The sequence below is a fragment of the Coenobita brevimanus genome, chromosome 110 (genome assembly GCF_032717465.1).
Source record: "Coenobita brevimanus isolate Jiangsu-jjx chromosome 110, ASM3271746v2, whole genome shotgun sequence".
Taxonomy (NCBI): Eukaryota; Metazoa; Arthropoda; class Malacostraca; order Decapoda; family Coenobitidae; genus Coenobita; species Coenobita brevimanus.
The window spans coordinates 38,486,528-38,514,508 of NC_137063.1; the positions used below are offsets into that span (position 1 = coordinate 38,486,528).

The following is a 27,981-nucleotide window of genomic DNA, read 5'->3' on the forward strand; positions in this document are numbered from 1 at the left end:
GATCAGTCTGCACCTTTAAATCGTGCCACAACTCTGAATAATTAAAAATTCTAGTGAAAAGACTAGTTCTGCGGGGAGGGAGGTTTGAAAAAATCGCGAAAAATCAAAGTAGGCTAAAGGAAAACTATTTCATTCTATATCGTCTGTTATCACAGTAAGGACTGATCTTAAAATCTAAATGTTATACCAGCACTTAGATTAGGCAGGTTTCCTTAATTTTCTGTTATATTATGGAGTGTTAAGAGATTTAAAGGAATTGTTCGAAAGCTGACCTTGACTTGGACTGTTATAGTACTTTGTTGATTTATATCTCTATTTTCCAACGAAAACTTCATTGTTGTTAAGTATCTAATGGATTTCTTATTGCTTTTGACGATTGTATTATCGACAAACTCAGTATCACATCTGATAATAAAGACAGTATCGGTTTAAGCAACAACGAAATCGAACAAACACCGCCAGCCAATCAAAATCTCGGCAGGAACAGTGTTGCCATACATGCCTGGCCAGATTAATTGGTATGAGTTTTTTTTTTTTAATAGAACCTCCTCTTTTTTTCTTTTTTTTTCCTTATAGTCCTTATTCTAGTATGGATATGAATGTATGTCAGATGTATGAACAAACAAAAGTATAATCATGCAAGACTAAAAATCCTGACTCTCTCTCTCTCTCTCTCTCCGCCATTCGAGAAGCCTTACAATTGAATTCACGCTCCATATTTGAACCTTTAACTCCGAAAAATCTGACAAGCTTAAACCGCCAAAATTATTCTAAAAACTATCACAATTAAATTTCTGGCCTAACTACAATGAATTATCATTATTACTATTATTATTATGATTATTTTTATTATTTTCATTAGCTTACAAAACATAACTTCACTCATGGGATCAGTAATACAGTGGGCCTGCGTATACAGTAAAGCCAATCGAAATAGTCACCGACTCACCGTCTTCGAAGCATTTGAATCCCTGAATCCAGCAACGGTCCTCAGTTACCAGCTAGACTTGACAGGTGTAGGATGTGCTTACAGATGACGGCGGCGGGCTAAGTATGTTTTCTCTCTCACTCTCTTTTAATCATGTTAACACGAACTCAGTATTTGAGTTAATATATGTGACTGACATTTTAATACGCCACTCTTATAATTCGTTGTTGCCTTATAAAGTATTACATGTTAACTCTGCCGCCATCTTTTGAGAACCAATGCTTTACCACTACCGTACGACGTCTTGACCACTATATTGGGTTAATTTCTCTCTCTCTCTCTCTCTCTCTCTCTCTCTCTCTCTCTCTCTCTCTCGTGTGTGTGTGTTCTTACCTACTTGCATCTTTACAGGAATGATTGAAATTCGTACTGTCCCGTGTCTTGAACCATGTTTATCATACATATCTTTAAATTTATGCATTGTGTTGGCACAATATTTCATGCGGTAGTGCATTCCACAGATCATCTGCTCTGAGAAACTGAAATTCTTTACGTCTTTATCACGTCTCTTTTTGTACATTTTTATGCAGTGTCCTTGTTGCTTCCCCGTAGGTTATACTTATATACGTCTATCGTCTCTTCCTGTGATGCATTGTGTAACATAATCATGAATTGAAATATTTATTGTTGTAAAAGGTACATAGATAATCATGTCTCCTCTTTTCCTTCTCTCCACTCCAGTAATGTTGGCAGTCGCGTTTTTCTCGTCCAAGCTGACGGATTGGGTTCGAAGCCATCTTCGTTGAAACCAAGCTGCTTCGTTTTTGTCGGCCAAAGTGATACGAAGCTGGCCCAAGCATTTTTCATCGAAACCAAGACCGTCTTTGTTTCTCACTCAAGCGTGGTCGAGAGCAGTCTTGGTGCAGCTTGGGGAAAATGGAAATGGCCAGCGATGACAAGTAAGTGATAAATACCATGAAATTTGCAAGATTTACGTAAAATTAGGGTGCAGTTGGCTAATATCAACTACAGTTCAGTACAAATAAGGCTACGTGGAAATTGCATATTCGCCAAATGATCATCTTCGGCGAACCCTTCTGTTTACATTGCGATTGGCAAGTGTAATATTTCGGTACTTCTGTTTTTGTAGACAAACCAAGCGCCCGAAGACGCGCTTTGAAAGCTTCAACGTGGACGACAAAAAGGATGTTTTCGAGTCTTTTTTCATAGCTTAAGTCCGATAAACATGTGAATGCTACCCCCATATTAGCAAGCAGTGTGTACATATTCCTTATTCATTTATGTGGTCAGCCGGTGATAGTCTGTTATTGATAATCATTGCTAACTTTAATCCTTTTCCCATTCTGATGTGTGTAGGATTCAACTTACTAACTTGTAGTGTTAGTCTGGTCTTTTTTCACTTTTGTTCCATTTTATTACATGACATTTGTGCACATTGAATTCCATTTGCCATCTATTGCTTCAGTCGTGAAGCTCATTTAATTCCTCTTGAAGCTCTATGTGAGTCTTTTTGTAATTTCCCCTTGTATTTTTGCATCATTAGCAAACATAATTAGGTAGCTTCCATTTCCAATGTTGATGTCTGTCATTTATATAAAAAACATAATTGGTGCCAGCACCAAGCCCTGTGAACCTCCAACTTCTCACTTGTCTCCATGATGAGTAATTTCCCCTTAGCACTGTTCTCATTTCCCCTTTACTGAGAAAACCTTGCATCCAGTTGTAAAGATTACCTTGGATACCTCCTTGATTGTACAGTTTCCGTAAATGTCTTTTGTGTCTTACTCTGTCAAATGCCTTCTTGAAATCCAAATATATGCTGTCTACCCAGTCATCTCTTTCCTGTATTATTTCTGCAACTTTTGTCATAGTAACTTAATAGGTTAGTAACACATGATTTTCCCTCTAGAAAACCAAATTGTCTTTCTGTTATAGTGTTTTTCTAGGTTATTTACCCAAATTCTTCATATCAGTTTTACTAACATCTTGCTTATGACACTAGTCAGTAATTAAGTGGATTTTGTCCATTCTTTGGCTTAAGGATTCTCCGAATATTAAATGTAATGGAGTGCTGAGCTCTTCTGCACATTCCTGTAATACCCAACACTAAATCTCGTCAGAGCCATTGGCTTTTCCCGTCTAATGTCCTCATCTCTTCCTGGACATCGTTTCATTATACATACATTTAATATGTGTGGGCGTGCTTGTTCATTTTAATTTCTCTCAAATCTGCTTTCTTTAGTAAAAACTCTGGAAATTTTTTAGTACAGTACTTCACAAATATCTTTCTTCATTGATAAAGATTTTCCCCTCATGCATGGTGGATTGTATTTTGTTTTTAACTTTTGCTTTGCTTCGTATGTACAGTAGCTGTAAAACAACTTTGGCTGATCTGTGCTTTTATTTATAATGTCATCCTCAAACTGCCTTTGAGCTTCTCTCCTCATCCTTGTATAACGGTAATAATTTCTTCCCTGCTTGTAGTTGTTATATACTTTCATACTTTTATGTCATCTGTATCTGATCCACAATAAATCCCTTTTCTCTTGTGCATTTTTACAGTGAGTATTAAACCAGTTTATTATCGTAATTTCCTTGTCTTTGTGCAGTGGGACATAATTATGGACTCCTGTTTTGTAAAATTTACGGAATTTTTTATACGGTACTGGTACATAACATATTTTGCTCTTGTAGCTCCTTTTCCCAATATACAATATATATTTTGAAGTACTGTACCTCTTTAGGTCATGATACTTGCCGCTTTTGTAGTTTAGCGTCTTTTTGCAATTTGCAGTACCTCTATCGTATGCTGTCCTGAAATTGTAATCTGGTACTGCATGGTCGCTTTTGCCGAAAGGGGGGTGACATTATATTTGTTCAGTTTCATTTTCTTGCCTAGGAAATATCTACCGGTATCTATCTATCTGTTGCCAGACGCCTTAATCCCTCATACTGGGTGGCCACAAACAAATCGTCTCCACTTCACCCTGTCCCCCGTCATTTCATTGCCCTGCTCCCAATTCACATCCCCCTCTCTCATGTACCTCTCCATTCCATCCCTACATCTCATCCTTGGCCTTCCCCTCCCTCTCTCCTCCTCCACCTCACTCGCATACACACTCCTTGTCAGTCTCTCACTCTCCATCCTCTCCACATGGTCAAACCACCTCATTGTGGTTCTCTTAATGCTTCCTATTACATCCACATCCACACCACAACGCTCCTTCATATCTTTATTTGTTAGTCAGTCTTGCCATGTAACTCCACATGTGGAGTGACATGGAGGGACAGGTTGACGAATGAAGAAGTGAAAGAACATTGTGGGGTGGACGTGGATGTGGTTGAGAAGATTAGGAGAAATACACTGAGGTGGTTTGGACATGTGGAGAGAATGAAGAATGAAAGACTAACTAAGAGGGTGTATGTAGGTAAAGTGGAGGGAGGGAGAGGGGGGGGGGGAGACTGAGGATGAGGGAGGGAGTTGAGAGCAATATGAGGGAGGGGAGAGTGAGTTTGGGGGGAAAACAGTCAAATGGTGGGTGACAGAGCAACTTGGAGGCGTTTTATCTGTGGCCACCCTTTGTAGGATTACGGCGTCAGGCTATAGATAGATGGATAGACATTTGTCCACGCTGAATTCCACTTGCCATCTGTTGCACCATTCATGAAGCTTATTTAGTTCTTCTTGTAGCTCTCTGCAAGAATCTGTGTTTGTAATTCTCCTTCGTATTTTTGCATCATCAGCATACATTTAGACAGCTTCCATGTCCAGTGTTGCTGTTTGTCATTTATATATACTAAAAACATAATTGGTGCCAGCACTGAGCCCTTTGGAACTCCACTAGTCACTTCTCTCCATGATGAGTAATTTCCTCTAAGTCTATTCTATCTATCTATTGCCAGACGCCTCAATCCCGTTTGGGGTGGCCACAAACAAATCGCTTCCAAGTCGCCCTGTCCCCCGGCATTTCACTGCCCTGCTCCCAACTCACCCCCCCCCCTCTCATATACCTCTCCACCCCATCCCTCCATCTCATCCTTGGCCTCCACCTCACTCTCATACACTCTCTTTGTCAGTCTTTCACCCTCCATCCTCTCCACATGGCCAAACCACCTCAGTGCGTTCCTCATAACGCTTCCTATCACATCCACATCCACACCACAACGCTCCTTTATATCCTCATTCGTCAGCCTGTCTCTCCATGTGACTCCACAGGCTCCTCTTAAGTAACTCATTTCCACTGCTCTCACTCTTGACTTGTGTCCTTCCAACAACGTCCAAGCTTCACTTCCGTACGTTAGAGTTGGTATCACAATACTGTCATGTAGTAACTTTTTCACTTCCATGCTCACTTCCCTGTTTATCACTGCTTTCAAAGAACCAGCAACCTTTCTTCCCTGCTGTACCCTTTCAAGCACTTCGCCCTCCAAACCTCCATCCTTACTCATCACACTACCCAAGTACTTAAACGTACTCACATTTTCCAATTCCTCACCATCCAACCTCGCTGTACATTCACTGACTTCACCTCTCTCAAAGACCATCACTTTATTCTTCCCCACATTCACTTTTAGATTCCGTTTCTTACACACTCTCCCAAACTCATCCACCAAGCCTTGCAGCTCCCCTTCGTCTTCACTCAACAACACAGTATCATCTGCAAACAACAGTACAGGGAGTTTCCAAACACTATCCTCTCTCACCAGGGCCACTCCAACATCCACTACCCTACCTTGTACCTCTCTTATTACCCTATCCATGTACAGATTGAACAACCATGGAGACATGACACATCCCTGTTTCAACCCAACTTTCAAAGAGAAAAATTCACTTAGTTCACCATCCACACGCACTGCAGCCTTCGCACCATCGTACATACTCTTCACAGCATTCAACAACTTCCCATCTATTCCATATATTCTTAACACTTTCCACAATCCTTGTCTATCCACCCTGTCATATGCTTTCTCCAAATCCATGAAAGCTGCATACAACTTCTTTCCCTTCTCTAGAAACTTTTCCACTAAAGATCTAAGAATGAATAACTGATCCTCACAACCTCTTCCCTTCCTAAAGCCTCCCTGTTCTTCTCCAACTAATTTCTCTGTTCTTTCTCTAACTCTGTCAATAAGTATCCTACTATACACTTTTCCTATTATACTTAGAAGACAAATGCCCCTATGATTACCACACACTTCTTTTTCCCCTTTTCCTTTGTACAAGGGAATAATTATACCTGACTTCCAATCCTCCGGGACTCTACCTCTCATTTCCCTTTTTCTGAGAAAATCTTGGATCCAACGTTGGATTCCTTCTTGATGGTACAGTTTCCATAAAAGTCTTTGGTGCAGTACTCTGTCAAATGCTTTCTTGAAATTTAAAGATACTGTCTACCCATCCTTCTCATTTCTGTAGTATTTCTCTTACAGTATCATGGTAGCTTAATAGAGTAGTAACACATGATTTTCCCTTTCTAAAATTGAACTGTCTTTGTTATCATGTTGTATTTGTCCACGTAGTTTACCCAAAATTTTCTTGCCAGCTTTTCTAGAATCTTAAAACACTGGTCATGGATAGGACAGTCAAATGGTGGGTGACAGAGCAACTTGGAGGCATTTTATCTGTGGCCACCCTTTGTGGGATTACGTCTTCAGGCTATAGATAGATGAATAGACATTTGTCCACGCTGAATTCCATTTGCCATCTGTTGCACCATTCATGAAGCTTATTTAGTTCTTCTTGTAGCTCTCTGCAAGAATCTGTGTTTGTAATTCTCCTTCGTATTTTTGCATCATCAGCAAACATTTAGACAGCTTTCATGTCCAGTGTTGCTGTCTGTCATTTATATATACTAAAAACATAATTGGTGCCAACACTGAGCCCTTTGGAACTCCACTAGTCACTTCTCTCCATGATGAGTAATTTCCTCTTAGTCTATTCTATCTATCTATTGCCAGACGCCTCAGTCCCGTTTGGGGTGGCCACAAACAAATCGCCTCCAAGTCGCCCTGTCCCCCGCCATTTCACTGCCCTGCTCCCAACTCACACCCCCCCCCTCTCATATACCTCTCCACCCAATCCCTCCATCTCATCCTTGGCCTCCCCCTCCCTCTTTCCCCCTCCACCTCACTCACATACACTCTCTTCGTCAGTCTTTCACCCTCCATCCTCTCCACATGGCCAAACACCTCAGTGTGTTCCTCATAACGCTTCCTATCACATCCACACCACAACGCTCCTTTATATCCTCATTCGTCAGCCTGTCTCTCCATGTGACTCCACAGGCTCCTCTTAAATAACTCATTTCCACTGCTCTCACTCTTGACTTGTGTCCATCCAACAACGTCCAAGCTTCACTTCCGTATCACAATACTGTCATGTAGTAACTTTTTCACTTCCATGCTCACTTCCCTGTTTCTTATCACTGCTTTCAAAGAACCAGCAACCTTTCTTCCCTGCTGTACCCTTTCAAGCACTTCAGCCTCCAAACCTCCATCCTTTCTCATCACACTACCCAAGTACTTAAATGTACTCACATTTTCCAATTCCTCACCATCCAACCTCGCTGTACATTCACTGACTTCACCTCTCTCAAAGACCATCACTTTACTCTTCCCCACATTCACTTTTAGATTCCGTTTCTTACACACTCTCCCAAACTCATCCACCAAGCCTTGCAGCTCCCCTTCGTCTTCACTCAACAACACAGTATCATTTGCAAACAACAGTACAGGGAGTTTCCAAACACTATCCTCTCTCACCAGGGCCACTCCAACATCCACTACCCTACTTTGTACCTCTCTTATTACCCTATCCATGTACAGATTGAACAACCATGGAGACATGACACATCCCTGTTTCAACCCAACTTTCAAAGAGAAAAATTCACTTAGTTCACCATCCACATGCACTGCAGCCTTCGCACCATCGTACATACTCTTCACAGCATTCAATAACTTCCCATCTACTCCATATATTCTTAACACTTTCCACAATCCTTGTCTATCCACTCTGTCATATGCTTTCTCCAAATCCATGAAAGCCGCATACAACTTCTTTCCCTTCTCTAGAAACTTTTCCACTAAAGATCTAAGAATGAATATCTGATCTACACAGCCTCTTCCCTTCCTAAAGCCTCCCTGTTCTTCTCCAACTAATTTCTCTGTTCTTTCTCTAACTCTGTCAATAAGTATCCTACTATACACTTTTCCTGTTATACTAAGAAGACAAATGCCCCAATGATTACCACACACTTCTTTTTCCCCTTTTCCTTTGTACAAGGGAATAATCATACCTGACTTCCAATCTTCCGGGACTCTACCTCTCATTTCCCTTTTTCTGAGAAAATCTTGGATCCAATGTTGGATTCCTTCTTGATGGTACAGTTTCCATAAAAGTCTTTGGTGCAGTACTCTGTCAAATGCTTTCTTGAAATTTAAAGATACTGTCTACCCATCCTTCTCTTTTCTGTAGTGTTTCTCTTACAGTATCATAGTAGCTTAATAGAGTAGTAACACATGATTTTCCCTTTCTAAAATTGAACTGTCTTTGTTATCATGTTGTATTTGTCCACGTAGTTTACCCAAATTTTTCTTGCCAGCTTTTCTAGAATCTTAAAACACTGGTCATGGATACTGTTTGGTATTTGAGTGGATTTTGTCTGTTTCCTTTCTTGAACAGGGGAACAAGATTTGTTTTCTTCCAAATATCAAGTTGTTTACCTTGACATAAGGATTCCTTGAATATTAAATATATTGTTCTGCTTAGCCTAACTGTCTGCACATTCATGTAGCACCCAACCTGAAATGCTATCAGGACCATTTGCTTTTCCTTTGTCTAATTTAATCAACTCTTCCTGTACCCCTTGTTCCAATAATTGTATATCTGGTAATATGTGTGGGCATGCATGTTCCTTATCATCTCTAAAAATTACTTTCTTCTGTAAAAACTTATTGGAAATTTTTGTTAAGTAGCTGCTTCACAATTATTATCTTCTTGGATATAGGTTATCCCCTCATCCTTGGTGGACTGTATTTTATCTTTAACTTAGGTTTGGCTTCAGATGTAGCTGTAACACAGCTTCGGTTGATCACTGTTATTTATAATGTCATCCTCAAACTGTCTTTGAGCTTCTCTCCTGATCTTTGTATAATTATTTCTTGCCTGTTTATAGCTGTTATATGCCCTCTCACCGTTGTATCTTCTGTATCTATTCCACAGCAAATCTCTTTTCTCTTTTGATTTTTTACATTCTGTATTAAACCATGTCTTTCTTTGTGTTGAAGGATATAATTTTGGACTCCTGTTTAAAAAAATTCACAGAATTTTCTATATAACATTTATATCTTGTCCTATAAGCTTCTTTTTCCCAAACTATTTCTATGATGTCATGATAGTAGCCATTTTTGTAGTTTAGGCTCTTTTTGTAAGTTTCATTACTGCTAACTATATCATATTCAATCCTGAAGTTGCAATTTAATACTGCATGGTCGTTTTTGCTGAATGGAGGGTGTTACATTACCTTATGTTGTCAGTATCTTTATCTTGCTCAGTAAATATAAGATCTAATAATAATGGATCATCTAGTCCTCTTTTTCTGGTGTTTTCCTTTACATGTTGTTAGGAAAAATTCCTGTACAAGAATCAGGAGTCTTTGATTGCAACAGCTTTCATAGCTTCTGACATCTAGAGTACTGTATTACAATTCATACTGGACAGTGCTCGTGTAGCATACATTACTTCACTTCACCCTTGCCCTGCATGTGATTCTTGGGGAATATACAGTACAGGTGTACCACTTTCTTTTTCAGTGTTATGGTATTGCATAGTTTTTATTATTATCCATTTATTTATTAATTTAATAATTTTTAAGGTGAGAGTGAAACACCACATAACCCTATTGTCTAAAAGTTCTTAAAACCAAGCAAAAGTGGGTACTGCTGTGTTGAGGGAAAATATAAGGTTAATAGCATTTCAGATTTAGAAAAGTGTGGTGGGCTTTGAAGATAAGGGAAACCTATGAGGTTAATAACATTTTGAAATAAGAAAATCGTTCAGGGGGGGAAGTGTGAGGTTTGTGAAATTTAGCTGTACGGGAAATCATTGCTACCTACAAATTGACAGCCGTTTTTTGGTTTCAGGTTAATAGCAAAGGACTGCACCATTAGGACAGCAGTGCTTTCAACAAGCAAGCCCCATTATGGTGTGTAAAAACCTTACTAGTGTCACCAAAATTGTTACTATCAGGACCTCCCACACATACAAGTCAATGCACACCTGCTTGGAATGCATAGCACATATCCCAAAAGCCCTTCAGTCGTCAGAATGCAGGTACTGTAATCTTAACATGTCTGCTTAGCTTGTTTAGCTATGCATTTTAGAGAGATGGAGAAAAGAAGAAAGGAGGGGAAGAAGTGAGTAATGGGGAAAAGAGAAGAGAAGAGAACTGAAGAGAAAAAGAAGGGGAGAGGATAAAAATGGTAGTAAGCCATACACATGCAGGTTACTAGTAACTATGAAAAATTTAATTGTGGTTAGTGGGGGCTCCCATCATCTGCTCATTCAGTTTAGTGATACTCTATTTCAGGGTAACTCATCATTCATTGACAAGCCAAATGATTTCCTGTAAACCAGGAAATCATTTAGAATGCTAGGTGGTAACCTTATAATCAACCAATACCTTTTCCCTATGTGTCAACAGTTGGGTTGGTGGAGGGTTAGTGCGCCTCCCCAGAAAACAACCAACTGAAAGTGCAAACAGAATGCCTCGGATCGGGACAGACCAAGAGGTGATGACCAAGAACCGGACAAAGGATATGGTATGGATTGGATCGTGGAATGCAAGGGGCGGGAATGATAAGGTGAAAGAGAGAGAGATTGTCCAGGTGCTTTAGGGTGCAAAAGTGGACATTCTGTATGTGGATTGACTGAGACTAAATGGATAGGTGAGAGTGTGGGAGAATGGAAATATGGATGGGGTATATGTGCAGGAGAGGGTAAAAGAGGGTGACTGTATTAATATGTGCAAGAGATGGAAGGAAAATATAAGACAGTATGGATCAGTTGGTTCAAGGATTGTGTGGGTAAGATTGAAAGTAGGAATACAGACGTGGGCGATTGTGTGTGTATGTGCCAACGCATGATTGTGCAAGCAGAGTGAAAAAAAGAATTGTGGACAAATGTGGAAGCATGCATGGGAAAGTTTGAGAGGAATGAGAGTGTTTTTGATTGGAGATATGAAGGGAAAAGGAGGGAATGTAAAGGTGGGTGGAGTAATTGATGAGTGGGGTGTGCCTGCAGAATTGGATGAGAATGGCAGTGGTCTAGTGGACATTTGTGCAGAGAGGGGGTTGGTGATAGCCAATACCCTTTCCAGGCACAAAGTGATCCACAGGTATACATGGCAAATGACGAGTAGGGTGGGTGGTGAACTGAATGAACGGAAGGCAATGATTGATTGTGTGTGTGTGGATGAGAGAATGAGAAGGCATGTAATGGATGCAAGAGCATACAGAGGCTGTGGTAGTGGACTTTCTGACCACCAAGTGTGGTGGTCATAGTCAATGTACAAATGAAGTGGATGAATAGAAGAAGGAAAAGACAATAGGAAGTAGTCCATACAAGCAGGGTAGAAAGGTTGCAAGGGGATGGAAAAAAGGCAGAATATAGGAGAGAAGTGGAGGAGCAATTGTGTAAATATGATTTGGAGCAGATTGGAGGAGGTGGAAGGTGAGTGCAACATATTCCTAGGAGAAATCCATGCAGCATGTGAAGTGGTGTGTGGCGTGAAGAGAAGATGAAAGGGAATGGAAAGAACAGCATGATGGAATGAAGAAGTGAGAGAAGAAAGCATATAGTGAGTGGATGGAAAGCAGAGGCATGGAGGAAGTTGAAAAAGAAAGTTATATGCAGAGAGAGAGAGAGAAGTGAAATTACTTAGTAAGGGAGAGTAAACAGAGACTGGATGAGGAATTTGAGTGTCAAATGGAGGATATGTAACAAAATGTTCTGGAAGGAGTTAAAGAAAGTTAGACAAGGTGATAGAGAAGTTAATAGGAGAGTAAAAGATAAAAAATGGTAGATTGATAGTGGAGGAGGAGGGGAAAAAGTGAGCAGATGGAGAGAACACTTTAAGGAACTGTTAAACTTAGAGAATGAAAGTAATGTGAGTGTGAGTGGCTGGGGAATGGCAGGGAGAAGGAGGGAGGTGAGAAAGGAGAAAGAGGTCAGTGGGATGGAAGTAGGGGAAACAATGAAGAAAGTCAAAATGGGGAAAGCCCCAGGAATTGATAGAGTGTGTGGTGAAGTGATGAAGCATTGGGGAGAGATAGTGGTAGAATGGATATGGAATATGTGGAGATTGGCCTGGTAGGAAGTTAGAGTCCTGGAATATTGGAAGTCAGGTATAATTTTTCCTCTGTGCAGAGGAAAAGGGGAAAAAGTAGTGTGTGGTAATCATAGGGGCATTTGTCTTCTTAGTGTAATAGGCAAGATACATGTTAGGATACTTATTGACAGAGTTAAGGAAATAACAGAGGAATTAGTTGGAGAAGAGCAGGGAGGTTTTAGGAAGGGAAAAGGTTGTAATCAGATATTCATCCTTAGGTCTGTAGTGCAAAAGTTTCTAGGGAAGGGAAAGAAGCTGTATGTGGCCTTCATGGATTTGGAGAAAGCATATGACAGAGTGGATAGATAAAGAATGTGAAAAACATCAAGAATATATGGAGAAAATGGGAAGCTGTTGAATGCTGTGAAGAGTATGTATGAGGGTACTAAGGCCGCAATGCATGTGGATAGTGAACTGAGTGAATTTTTCTGTCAGAATGTTGGATTGAAACAGGGATGTCATGCCTCCATGGTTGTTCAGTCTATATGTGGATGGGATTATAAAAGAGATACCATACAAGGTAGGGCAGTGGATATTGGAGCAGCCCTGATGAGAGAGGGCAGTGTTTGGAAACTTCCTGAACTGTTGTTTGCAGATGATACCGTACTGTATTGTAAAGTGAATACAAAGGGAAACTGCAAGGCTTGGTGAATGAGTTTGGGAGTGTGTATAAAAAACAGATTCCAGTGCCAGTTCTAGACTGCTCCACTTGGAGGGGCAGCTACACATATTGATGAGGCACAAAGGTGTAGCTAAGGGGCATTCATATACTGATTATTTGCATTTGGGGGGGCAATCGAAAAATTTGGGGGGGCATTGCCCCCCCATGCCCCCCTCTAAAACTGGCCCTGACGGAATCTAAAGATGAATGTAGGGAAGAGTGAAGTTATGGTCTTTGAGAGAAGTGAAGTCACTGATTGTACAGTGAGGTTGGATGATGAGGAAGTAGAAAATGTGAGTACATTGCAATATCTGACGCTTTTTGCTCGGCTGTGTTAAAAGAATATCGAGTAAAATAGGCAATATCCGACTCAGAAACGGGATGCAATCAGCGGTGATGTGTATCATCCAGTTCAGACATGGGACCTAACCAGCTCATGGGCAGACCCCACAACATGCTATGCAATCACCATATGTTTGCGGGAGCAACCCACCCAACACGCCAAGTCTGCTGTTGCTCTCTCCTTCTCTCCCATGGATTCTGTATAGTATTTACCTAGTTGTGATACGTAGGAAATGAGCTATGCTTGTGGGGCCCCGTCTCTATTTCTCAGTAAGTCAAATTTTGCTTTGAACTCATTCAAGTCTTGAGACTGGACAGTCTCTTTGTCCAGGCTGTTCCATAGGTTTGTGCATCTATAAGGAAAACTATATTTCTTGATATCCTTCAAGCAGCTTTTTTTTTTTCTCTCTCTCTCCCATGTCCTCTTGTTACTTTCCTATCCCATACAAACAGATCTTCTCTGTCAGTTTTATCTACTCCCATCATGGCCCTGAACGCTGCAATCATGTCGCCCCTCTCTCTCCTTTCCTTTAAGGACGACAGATCCAGCTTTTCCAGCCTCTCTCTGTACAACAGATCTGCCAGGCTAGGGACCATCTTGGTTGCTGTTCTTTGTATTCTTTCGATCTTGTTTATATCTTTCTGATTGTGTGGGGACCACACTACTGCTGCATATTCTAACCTGGGGCAGATCATGGCCACTATCAATTTTTTCATCATCTCATTCATGTAATGAAATGCTACTCTTATGTTAGTCAAGAGTTTATACATCTCTCTAACTGTCTTGTTAATGTGTTTTGCAGGTGACAAACTAACCTGGACTAGCACTCCCAAATCTTTCTCTTCTCTCACTTTTGTGATTGGTTCATTACCCATCAGATAATTCAGTGATGGTCTCTTAGGTACTTTTACCCATCCATCCATCCATCATCCAATCCTACGTTGCCCCATGAGGAGCGTAGGAGCCCGGGGCTAGGCAGTTGGTCCCAACATTTAAGATGAGAGTGACCAGCCTCACTCATCCCTAGGTGGCATTATGTGAGCAGTAAACTCCAACCACCCCTTGGACATAAACCTTCACCGGCTCAATCTGATTGGAGCGCAATAATTACCCGCTAAACTACCAGGTGCCAAAATTTGGTTATATGGTTACCATCCAGCACAGTAAATGGTTTCCTGGTGTACAGGAAATCATTTGGGTTGTCACTCAGTGCAGAGTCACCCACATGCAGAAGGAAGAGGAAAGAATTAAGGAAAGAAGGACAGAAGAGGGAGTGTAAAGTTACCCGTGGGCAGATGGACAAGGAGAGAAAGAAGGAAAGGAAGACAGAAGAGGATGGAAGGAAAGAAGGATGGAGGAGAGGAAAGAGCAGACACCTGAGAGCAGCACTACATTGAATGAGTGGATGGTGAGTGCCCCCACCTACCACAAACCCATATCCAGTATTTTAAATTTTTTTGCGTTAAATTTCATTTCCCTCATTCGGCTCCAATCATATATCCCAAGCCAGGTCCTCCTGCAGCATTTTACAGTCTTCCCCAACTTCTACTTTCCTCAAGATCATCAGCAAACAGATCTGCATAACTGTTCATTCCATCTACCATATCGTTTACGTAAATCAGGAACATTACTGGCGCTAACACCGATCCCTGTGGGACTCCACTTGGTCCTTCCCACCATCCAGACATCCTGTACTTTATTACTGTCCTCATTTGTCTCTCTCTCAGAAAGTCATCCACTCCAGTAGGTCAGTCCTCCTATGTGCTCCAGTTTCCACATTAGTCGCTTATGGGGTACCTTGTCGAAGGCTTTCTCCAAATCTAAATACAGTCCACCCAACCGTCTCTCTCCAGTAGCACGTCCATCGCTGTTTAGTAAAAGCTCGACATGTTGGAAACACATGACCTTCCACTTCTGAATCCAAACTGACTTTCAGCCAAAATGTTCATCTCCTCTAGATATTTTATCCATCTATCTTTCAGGATTCTCTCGCACAATTTTGTGACCATGCTGGTGAGGGACACTGGGCTATAATTCAGGGGTTCTTCCTTGTTTCCTTCCTTATAAATTGGTACCATATTTGCCCTCTTCCATTTCCTAGGCATTTTCCCCTCTTCCAGAGAACACACAAACTGTGAATCTTATCCACCAGTTGTTCTCTACATTCCTTCAGTACCCAATTAGAGATTCCATCTGATCTGCATCTTGAGTTTCCAGTAATTTATACACTTCCCGCACTTCTACTTTTATATCTTTTTTTCACTACATTTTTACTTAGTCCCTCCCCCTCCACAAAATCCCTTTCTTTGTGAAAAATGATTGGAAACGTTCATTATTTCAGCTTGCATTGCTGCATCTTTATAGACCTCTCCTTCAATTTTCAGTTTGGTGATTCCTTCCTTTTGTTTCAGTGGCCATTGACAAATCTGTAATACAATTTGGGTTCTTCCATACATTTGTCAATTACACCTTTTTCAAAGTTCCTTTCTTCCTTACTACATATTCTTGTATATTCATTTCTAGTTCTTTTATATTCCTTTGTTCTATTATTATCTCTCTTTCTTCAGTTGTTCCATGCCTTGTCCCTCTCTTTTTTGCTATCATACACTTTCTGTTAAACCAATCCTTTTTCCTGTTTTCTTTCCCACTTACCCTTGGAACATAATTTTCCACTCCCGAATTACAGAGATCTAGAAAGATATCCCACTTCATCTTTATCTCTCTAGTTTCTCTTAATTTTCACCAATCTGCATTTTTGAAAATTTTTTCATTCCAGTGTATTGTGCATTTGTGACCCATGCAGTGGCTACCTCCTAGTGCTCTGACTTAGCCTATGGCCCCCCCAGTGCTGGGGTAATCTTTGTGGGAGTCTTTCGCCACTAGACTACATGGGATTAAGTGCACTGTGCTGCGTAGTGTACTACTCTACCCACTATCGATGGCAGCATTAGGTGTGTACTGTATAATTGTGATTATACTGTATTATGTACTGTAATACCATATATGTACCGTCAGTAGTGTATTTTATGCTTAATTTTAATCTTTTTACTCTTGGGTAATATTGCTGGAAAGTTTTTAGGATAGCAGTAGGGTGGCATCAAGTGAATGCATTTCGCATAACGAATTATCACATAAGTTCGATACTGTATAACGTGGGTTCAGCAGTTACGGACTGTGAAGCCTGAAATGACCCCCCTCCCCCACCCCACCCCCCAAAAATTTGTCACCTAAAGTTTGTCCAATGCTGGTATGAGTCGTCACGAAGGGTTCCACCCCCCTCCCCCCCAAAGCTGGGGTACAGTTGGGGAGCCTGGATGATCACACACACACAAAAAGAGACGGTATCATTTCACTTAACATCGCATGCTGCAGTATTGAGCATTTGCACTGTTATTGATGATATCAGTGGTGTTTCATTCGGCTTTCAGACACACAAAAAAGGCAATGATCACAGCCAATGTAAACACTGGACAGCTATCTTGGCTTAGTCAGTGGAGCAGAGGCCCATAAGGGGATGATGGTTATGCATTGTTGATTTCCAAGACACTACGGTATCTATCTATCTATAGCCAGATGCCACAATCCTGTAAGGTCTGCCCATTTGACTTTGAGTTAGTTCTTCTACAGGAAGGTGCACTAACCCTCCACCATTCCACTTGTTGACATGTAGGGAACATATATATGTTGGTTATATGGTTACCACCCACTGTCATAAATGGTTTTCCTGGCATACAGGAAACCTTTAGGCTTGTCACTCAATGTAAAGCCACCTGAACAGAAAGAAGAATAATAAGTGACAGAAAAGATGGATAAATAGGAAGAGAGGAGGCAGGACATAGAAAAAGAATGATGAAGGAAGAATTAGGCAGCACTACCCCAAGTGAATGGATGATGGTCGCCACCACCTACCACTACACAGATTTAAGTATCACGCACAAAAAAGTATCACGTCTCTAACATTGCACACTGCATTATTTATCAAGCAGTTGCACTGTTACTTGGCAATAACAATGGTGTGTCGGTAGTCTTTCATGCATAAAATACAATGAAAGGCAATGATCATAGCCAGTGTAAACAATGAGTGGTCGTTGGCTCAATCAGCTAAGTAGAGGCCGTGAAAGGGATGGTGGTTACATGAGGATGGCAGTTTCCAAGTCACAAGTTCCAGTATTTCACACACAAAAAAGTAACACTTGATTTAATATTGTACACTGCATTATTTGTTAAGCAGTTGCACTATTATTTGGTGATAACAGTGGTGTTTCAGCGGCCTTTCATGCCTAAAATGAAATGAAAGGCAACAGTCACAGCCGGTGTAAACACTGGGTGGCCATTTTGGCTTGCAAGTGTCACCGCATCCACACAAGATTCTGGGAGGCAGCCCTCAAAAATATTGTTGCAGTGAAATCATAATTAATTTTTTAACACTGCACCGAAACAGGGCATAACTCTGATTTGTAGTGATTTATCATATAATGAGGCATCATATAATGAAGCTGCACTGTATTCTTTAACAGGGAGGACAGTGCCTCTGATGATAACAGGGGAGAAAAGATTGGAAGATTGGGAGAGTCAAATACAATTTTGGCTATGTTAGCTAGTTGCTGCTGACATACAAAGGGCGGCATGGGAAAATAATGAACAGAAAGAACTGGATGATGATGATCTGAAAGAATGAGTAGAATATCCTCAGAGCAGTCAGCAAAATTTTGATAACCAAAGGACAATAAAGAGGGAAGACAGTATCTGTCGATGAATTTAGCCGTACGTCTGGAGAGACTGAATTTATATTACCAGAGGAATCAACTAAAGACTTAACGTTTTTTTCTTGGGCTGCATTAATACTGGAACCAGGGCTGGATCCCAAAAAGAGAGGTGGTCTTCCCAAAAAGAGAGGTGGTCAAGACAGGGTTAGTGAGGTGGGAAGTATAGGGATGGGACAACGAAGCCAGCAAAACAGAAACGGTAGATGGAGAAGGGAGTGGAGGCAAATAAGGTTCAAAACTTACTATAGATGCAGAGATGGACAGAGTTGTAGATGTAAGGGCCTGTGAGGCAGGAGCTGGTGTAGTTAAGCGTGAAACAGTAGAGGGTGGGAAACAGTAGAAAGAGTCAGAGAAATATCGGAAAGAGATGCCAAGGTCGCCATCAGGGTCAAAGCATCGGCAAGACTGGGGAGGAAAAGTGTAGACAATTTCCATAATCATACATGGTACAGAAAAGGCTCATCATGACTGCTTAAAAAGAAAGGATTGTTTGGGTGGAACCTGGGGTCTAGAGGTCTGGTCAGTGACATATGCGTGGACCAAGCTCTGAGCATGTGCTTCCTACCTTATCCAAGAGTGAATAGCAACACTGTGTGGGAGAGCAGAGACTCCCAGCACACTGTTGGGCCATCGGCCAAGAGTCCCATCACAGGGCAACAGCACTCCCGGGTCCTCAGCTGTAGCTTAGCATCAGTAGTTCTGCCTCTGCAGATGTCCACAAACTGGGGTGGTGCTGAACCATCTTGGTCTCCACAACTGGCCAAACCAATAGCCCATGGACACACCCCAATCCTTCCTGTTGCGGCATACTAAGGGTCAGTGATGAGAATTTCAATGAATGTGGAAAATTCCACTTTATTTAAAACCAAAGACAGAACAGAGAGGATAGGAAAAAAAGGAAGGTAGAAGTAACGGCAAAAAAAAAGAGCTCATAAAAATTAGTTGAGGCAGTGATGGGGACCTAAGGAGGAGAAGAGAGGGCAGGACAGAGTGGAGATGCAAATGCAGCATCCACCCAGCATCCAAACCTCCACACAAAATGGAGTCCGTTAAGATACCCTGCTGAAGCTCCTTTACACATGGTCTCAGTTGATATCTTCAAAACCCCTCCCCCCCCATGATGATAACGAAGGAAACAAGGGGGAAGCAGGCAGAGTACCCACAGATTCTTAATACCCCTTGCTGGGAGCAGATCCGACTGCCACCGTGGCCAGCTGTACCACTGATGCAAAAGACTACAAATCATGGATTGATGAGATGTAATAATGGTTTAGAGAGAGGAGTTGAGTCAATAGCATACACTGCATGCTTAGACCTTGTACTAAGGAGACACTATTTGTCCTGTCCCTGCCCAGCAATGGTTGCACCTGATTAATATGCATTACTAGTAACTACTGTCACTGGGAAAAGCAAGCTGCTCAACCAAAGTAGGGTAGTGTTCCCCTGCAGAAGCTGCTACTATTAACTGCTGCATACATTTTCAAAGTGCTGATATTGTCTATGCGCGTCAAGTCAGTGATGACTGTGTTAACCCAGTGACCACGATTTTCTTTTTACTTTCCCCTTGCTACCACCATAAGATTTTATTGAGGAAATCTCTCACAGTGACGAAGTTAGAAACATCCATCCATCCATCACCCACTCCCCTGTCTCCCCATGAGGAGTGTAGGAACATGGGTCTAGGCAAGTTGGTCCTGGCATTTAAGATGAGTGACCAGCCTCACTCATCCCTGAATGGCATTACATGAACAAGAAACTCCAACCATCCCTTGGATATAAACCTACACAGGTTCAATCTGATTGGAGCACCATAATTACCCACTAAACCACCAGGTGCCATAATTTGGTTACATGGTTGCCACCCAGCATAGTAAATGGTTTCCTGGTGTACAGGAAACCATTTGGCTTCTCACTCAGTGTATTGTTACCCATAGGCAGAAGGAAGAGGAAAGAATGAAGGAAAGACAGAAGAGGGAGTGTAGTCACCTGTAGGCACAAAAGTTAGAAACCATCTCCATAAACCCCTTGAGCAGGATTTGATGATGAGCCTACACATCACAGTGGTGTTTACTGTGGGTGGAGCAGCTGTGACATCCAACTGGGAGCCAAATCTCCCCATATTTCCCCTTACCTTGCCAGAGGAAGGACACTCTGGTTTGACTATGGTGAGATGCTGCCTACTACATGGGGACACCAGTTCCCCACATAGTTACAAAAAACCCAAACTGGCAGAATTTATTTCCAAATAGTTTTGGCAAAAGCTGTCACCCTCTTCGGTGGATCTACTGTACAGACCAAGAGTGGTATATACAATTACAGAGAAGCTGCTTATACACGGGGAAACCACACTCCCCCCCCCCCCAACCACACCTGATGTGACCTCACCTGACTCACTCTCTACTCTGTCCCTGACCTGAGTGAGGGATTACAAGTGGTGGCAAGGACCTGGCCACTAATGCACTCAGCACTGGATCTAATTTATACATTCCTTCACTATGCAGCTTCAACTATCCTACATTTCTTATCATTACTACATTTGTACAAAATTTTGATAGAATTCCAGTCAATTCTATGGTCATTTTCTGAAGAGTTAACGTTCACTGTGTTTTTTTGTTGCCTATCGTACATGCATACTCGTGTTCTGTAATGTGGATGTCCAAATCCCTTCCAGTTTCACCAGTATATATATATATAAACCAAATCACAGTCTCTACATAGAATTTTGTATACCCCTGCAGTTTCGTTACTAATGGGTTTATTGTATACCCCTGCAGTTTCATTACTAATTGGTTTATTCTTTACTATGATTGATCTTAAAGTAGAAGTACAGTATATCTATATGCAATGTTTACCTCCAAATCATGACACAGACTTCACCAAGCTAAGATTTGACACATACAGAACTGTGATGTGTGACTTATTTTGTTGACTTTGTGATGTTGGTCTAGATACAAAAAATTCTTTTCTAGCTGTAAAATACACTTCCCTTATAAACCAACTGGGATATTTTAGATCTAAAAATATTTTCCGTATCTTAGCATTTTCTGTATTCAGATGTTGGGGACTAGTAATTCTGAGTGCCCTAAGTAACATAGAAGAAATAACTTACATTTTAGTGGAACTGTGGTGGTATGAATAATGTATAAACATATTGCACTGGGTTGGTTTCCTGTATACAGAAAAGGTGAGTGTCCCCTGTTCATAAATACATCTAAAAATGGAAGGGAGCAATTATTTTCCCATTCAACTTTTAATTTAATTGAGGGAACCAATGCTTTTAATTTTGTTAGAAAATCGTCAGAGTTAGTGTATATGTCTGGCCAAAAGGAAAACACATCATTGGCATACTTATACCAAGTTAGAATTTGAGGAGATATGGTGGTAAGAAGGTTGGATTCGAAATATTCCATGTACAGGTTACTAAGAATGGGAGAGAGGGGCGAGCCCATACCCAGACCAAACTTTTGCATGAAAAACTGAGAACCAAAAGAAAATGCATTACATTGCACACACAGCCTAATAAGTTGGAGAAAGACATCATGTGGCATGCCGAGACCAACATTACAATTACGTAATTTTTCTTCCATCTGTTGAAGATGTAATTAGATTCTTGGAAGAAAAACTACCCAATTGCAACACCGATCTTGGCACGCCACACGACGTCCCTCCCAGATTTACCAGGCTGCTCGTGCAATCATTGCACTTTCTTTTGGTCCTCAGTCCCTCATGCAAAAGTTTGGCATGGGTATGGGCTCGCCCCTTTCTCCCACTCTTAGCAGCCTGCACGGGGAACATCTCGAATCTAAGTCCTTCACCATCATATCTCCCCAAAATCCAACCCGGCATAAGCATGTTGATGATGTGCCTTCTCCCTGTCCACACATACACACCAACCCAGACGACTCAACAAAACCAAATGCATTGGTTCCCTCAATGAAATTCAAAGTTGAATGGGAAAACAATGGCTCCCTTCCACTTTCACATGCACCTGCGCGCAGTGACAAACATGGGATACCCAGCCCCTCTGCACACAGGAAACCAACCCAGCGCAATGTGTACACACATCATTCACATCACTATGGCTCCACTAAAATGCCAACTACCTCCTCTATGTTCCCCAGGGCACTCAGAATCAGTAGTCCCCAACATCTGGACATGGAAAATGCTTAGACATGGAAAACAATTTAAAACATCTCAACTGTTCTATAAGGCAAGTGCATTTTAAAGCCAGAAAAACCCCCTCTGCACCCAGACCAACATCACAAAATCAACAAAACAAGCCACACATCACAGCTTCGTATGTGTCAAATCCCAGCCTGGCGAAGCCCATGAGTCACGATTTGGATGCAAACACTGCACTTATATACACTTCCACCTTAAGATCAGCGTTAGCAAAGAACAAACCCATCAGTAACGAAACTGCAGAGGCACGCAATATTCCATGCAGAGACTGCGATCGGCCCACACTAGTGAAACTGGAAGGGACCTGGACACTCGCACCAAGGAACACAAGTATGCTTGTAGGATAGGCAACACAAAAAACGTGGTGTTCGCTCACTTTTCAGAAAACGACCACAGAAGCGACTGGAACTCCAGTAACATTTTGTACAAATGCAGTAACTACAAGAAACGCAGGACAATAGAAGCTGCATGTATAGAGAGAGAGAACACTTCTAACCATTGTGAAAAAAAAATGGGAGAAATGGAGTTCCCCCGAGCTAAGCCCTGTATTGGACTATATAGCCCCGCTAGGGTTACAGAAGCGAGCTACCACTCCCGGCATGGCAGCCTGGGCGAGGCTCGAACTCGCAGTCCCCCGATTACGAGTCCAGCGCGCTACCACTGTGCTACCGCCCCCCCATAACCATTGTGAAGGAATGCATAAACTAGATCAAGAGACGAGAGGACCAGTGGTCAGGTCCCTGCTGCCCCCTGCAGTCCCTCACTCAGGTCGGAGACAGAGCAGTGGGACAGTCAGGCGAGACCACATCAGGTGTGGTTGAGGGGGGGTCGTGGGAGTGTGATCACCCTGCACACAAGCAGCCTTTCAGCAACAGCATGCACCACTCCTGGTTTGCAGATCCACCGAAGAGGGCAACAGCCCTCACCGAAACTGTTTGGAAATACACCCCCTCCTGTCTGTCAGTGTGGGTTTTTTGTAACTATGTGGGGAACTGGTGTCCCCATGTAGTAGGCAGCATCTCACCAGTCAAACCAGAGTGCCCTTCCTCTGGCAAAGTAAGGGGAAATATGGGGAGATTTGGCTCCCAGTTGGATGCCACAGCTGCTCCACCCACAGTAAACACCACTGTGATGTGTAGGCTCATCATCAAATCCTGCTGAAGGGGTTTATGGAGATGGTTTCTAACTTTTGTGCCTACAGGTGACTACACTCCCTCTTCTGTCTTGCTGTTCTTCATTCTTTCCTCTTCCTTGTGCCTATGGGTAACTCTACACTGAGTGAGAAGGCAAATGGTTACCTGTACACCAGGAAACCATTTACTATGCTGGGTGGCAACCATGTAACCAAATTATGGCACCTGGTGGTTTAGTGGGTAATTATGGTGCTCCAATCAGATTGAACCTGTGTAGGTTTATATCCAAGGGATGGTTGGGGTTTCTTGTTCATGTAATGCCACTCAGGGATGAGTGAGGCTGGTCACTCATCTTAAATGCCAGGACCAACTTGCCTAGACCCATGTTCCTACGCTCCTCATGGGGAGACAGGGGAGTGGGTGATGGATGGATGGATGTTTCTAACTTCGTCACTGTGAGAGATTTCCTCAATAAAATCTTATGGTGGTAGCAAGGGGAAAGTAAAAAGAAAATCGTGGTCACTGGGTTAACACAGTCATCACTGACTTGACGCGCATAGACAATATTAGCACTTTGAAAATGTATGCAGCAGTTAATAGTAGCAGCTTCTGCAGGGGAACACTACCCTACTTTGGTTGAGCAGCTTGCTTTTCCCAGTGACAGTAGTTACTAGTAACGCATATTAATCAGGTGCAACCATTGCTGGGCAGGGACAGGACAAATAGTGTTTCCCTAGTACAAGGTCTAAGCATTTAGTGTAAGCTATTGACTCAACCTCTCTCTCTAAACCACTATTACATCTCATCAATCCATGATTTGTAGTCTTTTGCATCAGTGGTACAGCTGGCCACGGTGGCAGTCAGATCTGCTCCCAGCAAGGGGTATTAAGAATCTGTGGGTACTCTGCCTGCTTCCCCCTTGTTTCCTTCGTTATCATCATGCGGGGGAGGGGTTTTGAAGATGTCAACTGAGACCATGTGTAGAGGAGCTTCAGCAGGGTATCTTAACGGACTCCATTTTGTGTGGAGGTTTGGATGCTGGATGGATGCTGCATTTTCATTTCCACTCTGTCCTGCCCTCTGCTCTCCTTCTTAGGTCCCCGTCACTGCCTCAACTAATTTTTATGAGCTTTTTTTTTCTACCGTTACTTCTCCCTTCCTTTTTTTCCTATCTTCTCTGTTCTGTCTTTGGTTTTAAATAGAGTGGAATTTTCCACATTCATTGTAATTCTCATCACTGACCCTTAGTATGCTGCAACAGGAAGGATTGGGGTGCGTCCATGGGCTATTGGTTTGGCCAGTTGTGGAGACCATGATGGTTCATCACCACGCCAGTTTGTGGCCATCTGCAGAGGCAGAACTACTGATGCTAAGCTACAGCTGAGGACCCGGGAGTGCTGTTGCCCTGTGATGGGGACTCTTGGCCGATGGCCCAACAGTGTGCTGGGAGTCTCTGCTCTCCCACACACTGTTGCTATTCACTCTTGGGGAAGGAAGGAAGTGCATGCTCGGAGCTTGTCCATGCGTGGATCATTGGTCAGACCTCTAGACTCCAGGTTCCGCCAAACTTTTTCAGCAGTCACGATGAGCCTTTTCTGTACCATGTATGATTATGGAAATTGTCTACACTTCTCCTCCCCGGTCTTGCCGATGTTTTGACCCCGATGATGACCTTGGCATCTCTTTCCAATGTTTCTCAGACTCTTCCTACTGTCCCACCCTCTACCCACCACTACTGTTTCCCGCTTAACTACACCAGCTCCTGCCACACAGTCCCTTACATCTAAAACTCTGTCCAACTATGCATCTATAGTAAGTTTTGAACCTTATTTGCCTCCACCCCCTTCTCCATCTACCGTTTCTGTTTTGCTGGCTTCGTTGTCCTCTCATAACTTCCAACCTCACTAACCCTGTCTTGGCCACCTCTCTTTTTGGGCCCCAGCCCTGGTTCCAGTATTAATGCAGCCCAAGCAAATAAAAGTTAAGTCTTTAGTTGATCCCTCTGGTAATTCAATTTCAGTCTCTCCAGATGTACAGCTAAATCATCGACAAATACCGTCTGTCTTCCTTCTTTATTGTCCTTTTGCTATCAAAATTTTGCTGACTGCTCTGAGGATATTCTACTCATTCTTTCAGATCAACATCGTCCAGTTCTTTCCGTTCATTGTTATCCCATGCCACCTTGTGTATGTTGGCAGCAACTAGCTAACACTGCCAAAATTGTATCTGAATCTCGCAATCTTCCAATGTTTTCTGTTATCATCAGAGATTCTGTCGTCCCTGTTAGCAGCTTCATTATACAACGCCTCATTATGAGATAAATCAGTAAAAATCAAAAGTTATGCCCAGTCTTGGTACAGTGTCAAAAAATTAATCATGATTTAACTACAACAATATTTTTGAGGACCGCCTTCGAGAATCTTGTGCGGATGCGGTGACGCAAGCCAAAATGGCTACCCAGTGATTACACAGCCTGTGACAGTTGCCTCTCATTTCATTTTATGCATGAAAGGCCATTGAAACACCACTGTTAACACCAAATAATATTGCAACTGCTTAACAAACAGTGCAGTGTACAATATTAAGTGAAGTACTTTTTTGTGTGTGTGAAATACTGGAACCTGAGACTTGGGAACTGCCATCCTTAGGTAACCATCAACGCTTTAAGGGCCTCTACTCAAATGCAAGGACCAAGATGACCACCCAGTGTTTACATTGGCTGTGATCATTGCCTTTCGTTGTATTTTGTCCATGAAAGACGACTGGCACACCAAAATACGAGGGTAATGTGAAGGTATGTGTGCAAATATTGTAATGTACACGGGTATGATGTCTTCTCAATAAAAACTATAATTATTTATACATGCACATCATAATGTAGGTGTAAGTAATACACAGCAATACGGTCAGATTTCTTGTTACCGTGATGGCATTAAAATATCAAATCCCTTTTTTTTTTTTACAGTCACATTTAGGATAAATCTTTGTATCATTTTGCTTGTTTATATTATCCACAAAAGTTATTAGAGCATTAGTACGATATAATTCCATAATCATAAAAGAAATTACAGAGGCCAGAAGACAAGGTGCAGTTTGGAGTAGAGGAAAGGTTTCCAAAATCTGATGGGGTAAAATTCTCATATCAAGTGGGGACACTCGCCATCCACTCACTCTGTAGTGCTGCTCTTGGGGGTCTTCCCTTTACTCTCCTCCATCCTTCTTTCCTTCCATCCTAGTGTCTTTCCTCTTGTCTTTTTTTCCTCTTCCTTCTACCTACGGGTGACTTCACACTCTCTTCTGTCTTTCTTTTCTTCATTCTTACCTCTTGCTTCTGCCTGTGGGTGACTCTACACTGAATGACAAGCCAAATGGTTTCCTGTACACCAGGAAACGATTTACTACGCTGGGTGGTAACCATATAACCAAATATTGGTGCGTGGTGGTTTAGTGGGCAATTTCGGCGCTCCAGTTGGATTGAGTCGGTGAAGGTCCAAGGAGTGGTTGGGGTTTATTGCTCACATAATGCCACTCAGGGATGAGCCAGGCTGGTCACTTCATCTTAAATGTCAGGACCAACTTGCCTAGCCCCGGACTCCTACGCTCCTCATGGGGCAGTGTAAGACTGAATGATATATACATATATATATATATATATATATATATAATATCATCCTACGTTGCCCCATGAAGAGCGTAGGAGCCCGGGGCTAGGCAAGCTGGTCCTGACATTTAAGATGAGAGCGACCAGACTCGTTCATCCCTGAGTGGAATTACATGGGCAATAAACCCCAACCACCCCCTGGATATAAACCTGCATCGGCTCAATCGGATTGGAGTCCCTAATTACCCACAAAACCACTAGGTGCCAAAATTTGGTTATATGGTTACCACCCAGCATTGTAAATGGTTTCCTGGTGTACAGGAAACCATTTGGCTTGTCATTCAGTGTAGTCACCCACAGGCAAAAGTAAGAGGAAAGAATGAAGAAAAGAAAGACAGAAGAGGGAGTGTGAAGTCACCCGTAGGCAGAAGGACGAGGAAAGAAAGAAGAGGATGGAAGGAAAGAAGGATGGAGGAGAGGAAAAGGCAGACACCCGAGAGCAGCACTACATTGAGTGGATGGCGAGTGCCCCCACCTACCACTATATATATATATATAGATATATATAAACTGAAATTTATGAACTGCTGGAATGAGCAAGAAGAAAGCTAATGGATAACCCTGCGACTTCCCATTATACAATTACAATATACAGGAATAAGAGAAAAAATATATTTTCATGCATTTTTCGTTTTCAGGAATCTCCAAAGTGCAACCTTGACACCAGCCAGAGCAGCACAAGAGCAGCTGTATCAGTTGCTACTTCTGTAAGCGTATGTGATGAGGCCGCCATGTGTGTCAAGATCCATAGTAGGCACACTTAAAAAAAAAAATATATATATATATATATATATATATATATATATATAAACTACCCATATTTATTGAAAAATGCATAAAAATAAAAATTAACTAAATGAAGACCCAGTGCCTATCTTTATCAGTTATCACCTTCAGTT

At 42.0% G+C, this 27,981-nt stretch overlaps 1 protein-coding gene across 3 annotated transcripts; it reads left to right on the forward strand.

Moving 5' to 3' along the window:
• Window positions 1–2,076: 2,076 nt before the first annotated feature.
• Window positions 2,077–27,885, forward strand: LOC145417445 (uncharacterized). 3 transcript variants are annotated; one of them, XR_013900503.1, is made up of 4 exons: window positions 2,077–2,204; window positions 10,091–10,280; window positions 16,117–16,291; window positions 27,721–27,885. XR_013900503.1 is itself a non-coding variant. In XM_080286134.1 (4 exons), the coding sequence occupies exons 2-4, from the start codon at window positions 10,150–10,152 to the stop codon at window positions 27,844–27,846; spliced, it is 375 nt and encodes a 124-aa protein (XP_080142260.1). In that variant the 5' UTR covers window positions 2,077–2,204; window positions 10,091–10,149; the 3' UTR covers window positions 27,847–27,885. The 3 variants fall into 3 exon arrangements, 2 of the variants coding, with proteins under 2 accessions (XP_080142260.1, XP_080142261.1); XM_080286134.1 differs by lacking the exon at window positions 16,117–16,291 and adding an exon at window positions 10,651–10,768; XM_080286135.1 differs by lacking the exon at window positions 16,117–16,291 and adding an exon at window positions 10,651–10,738.
• The last annotated feature ends 96 nt before the right edge of the window (window positions 27,886–27,981 follow it).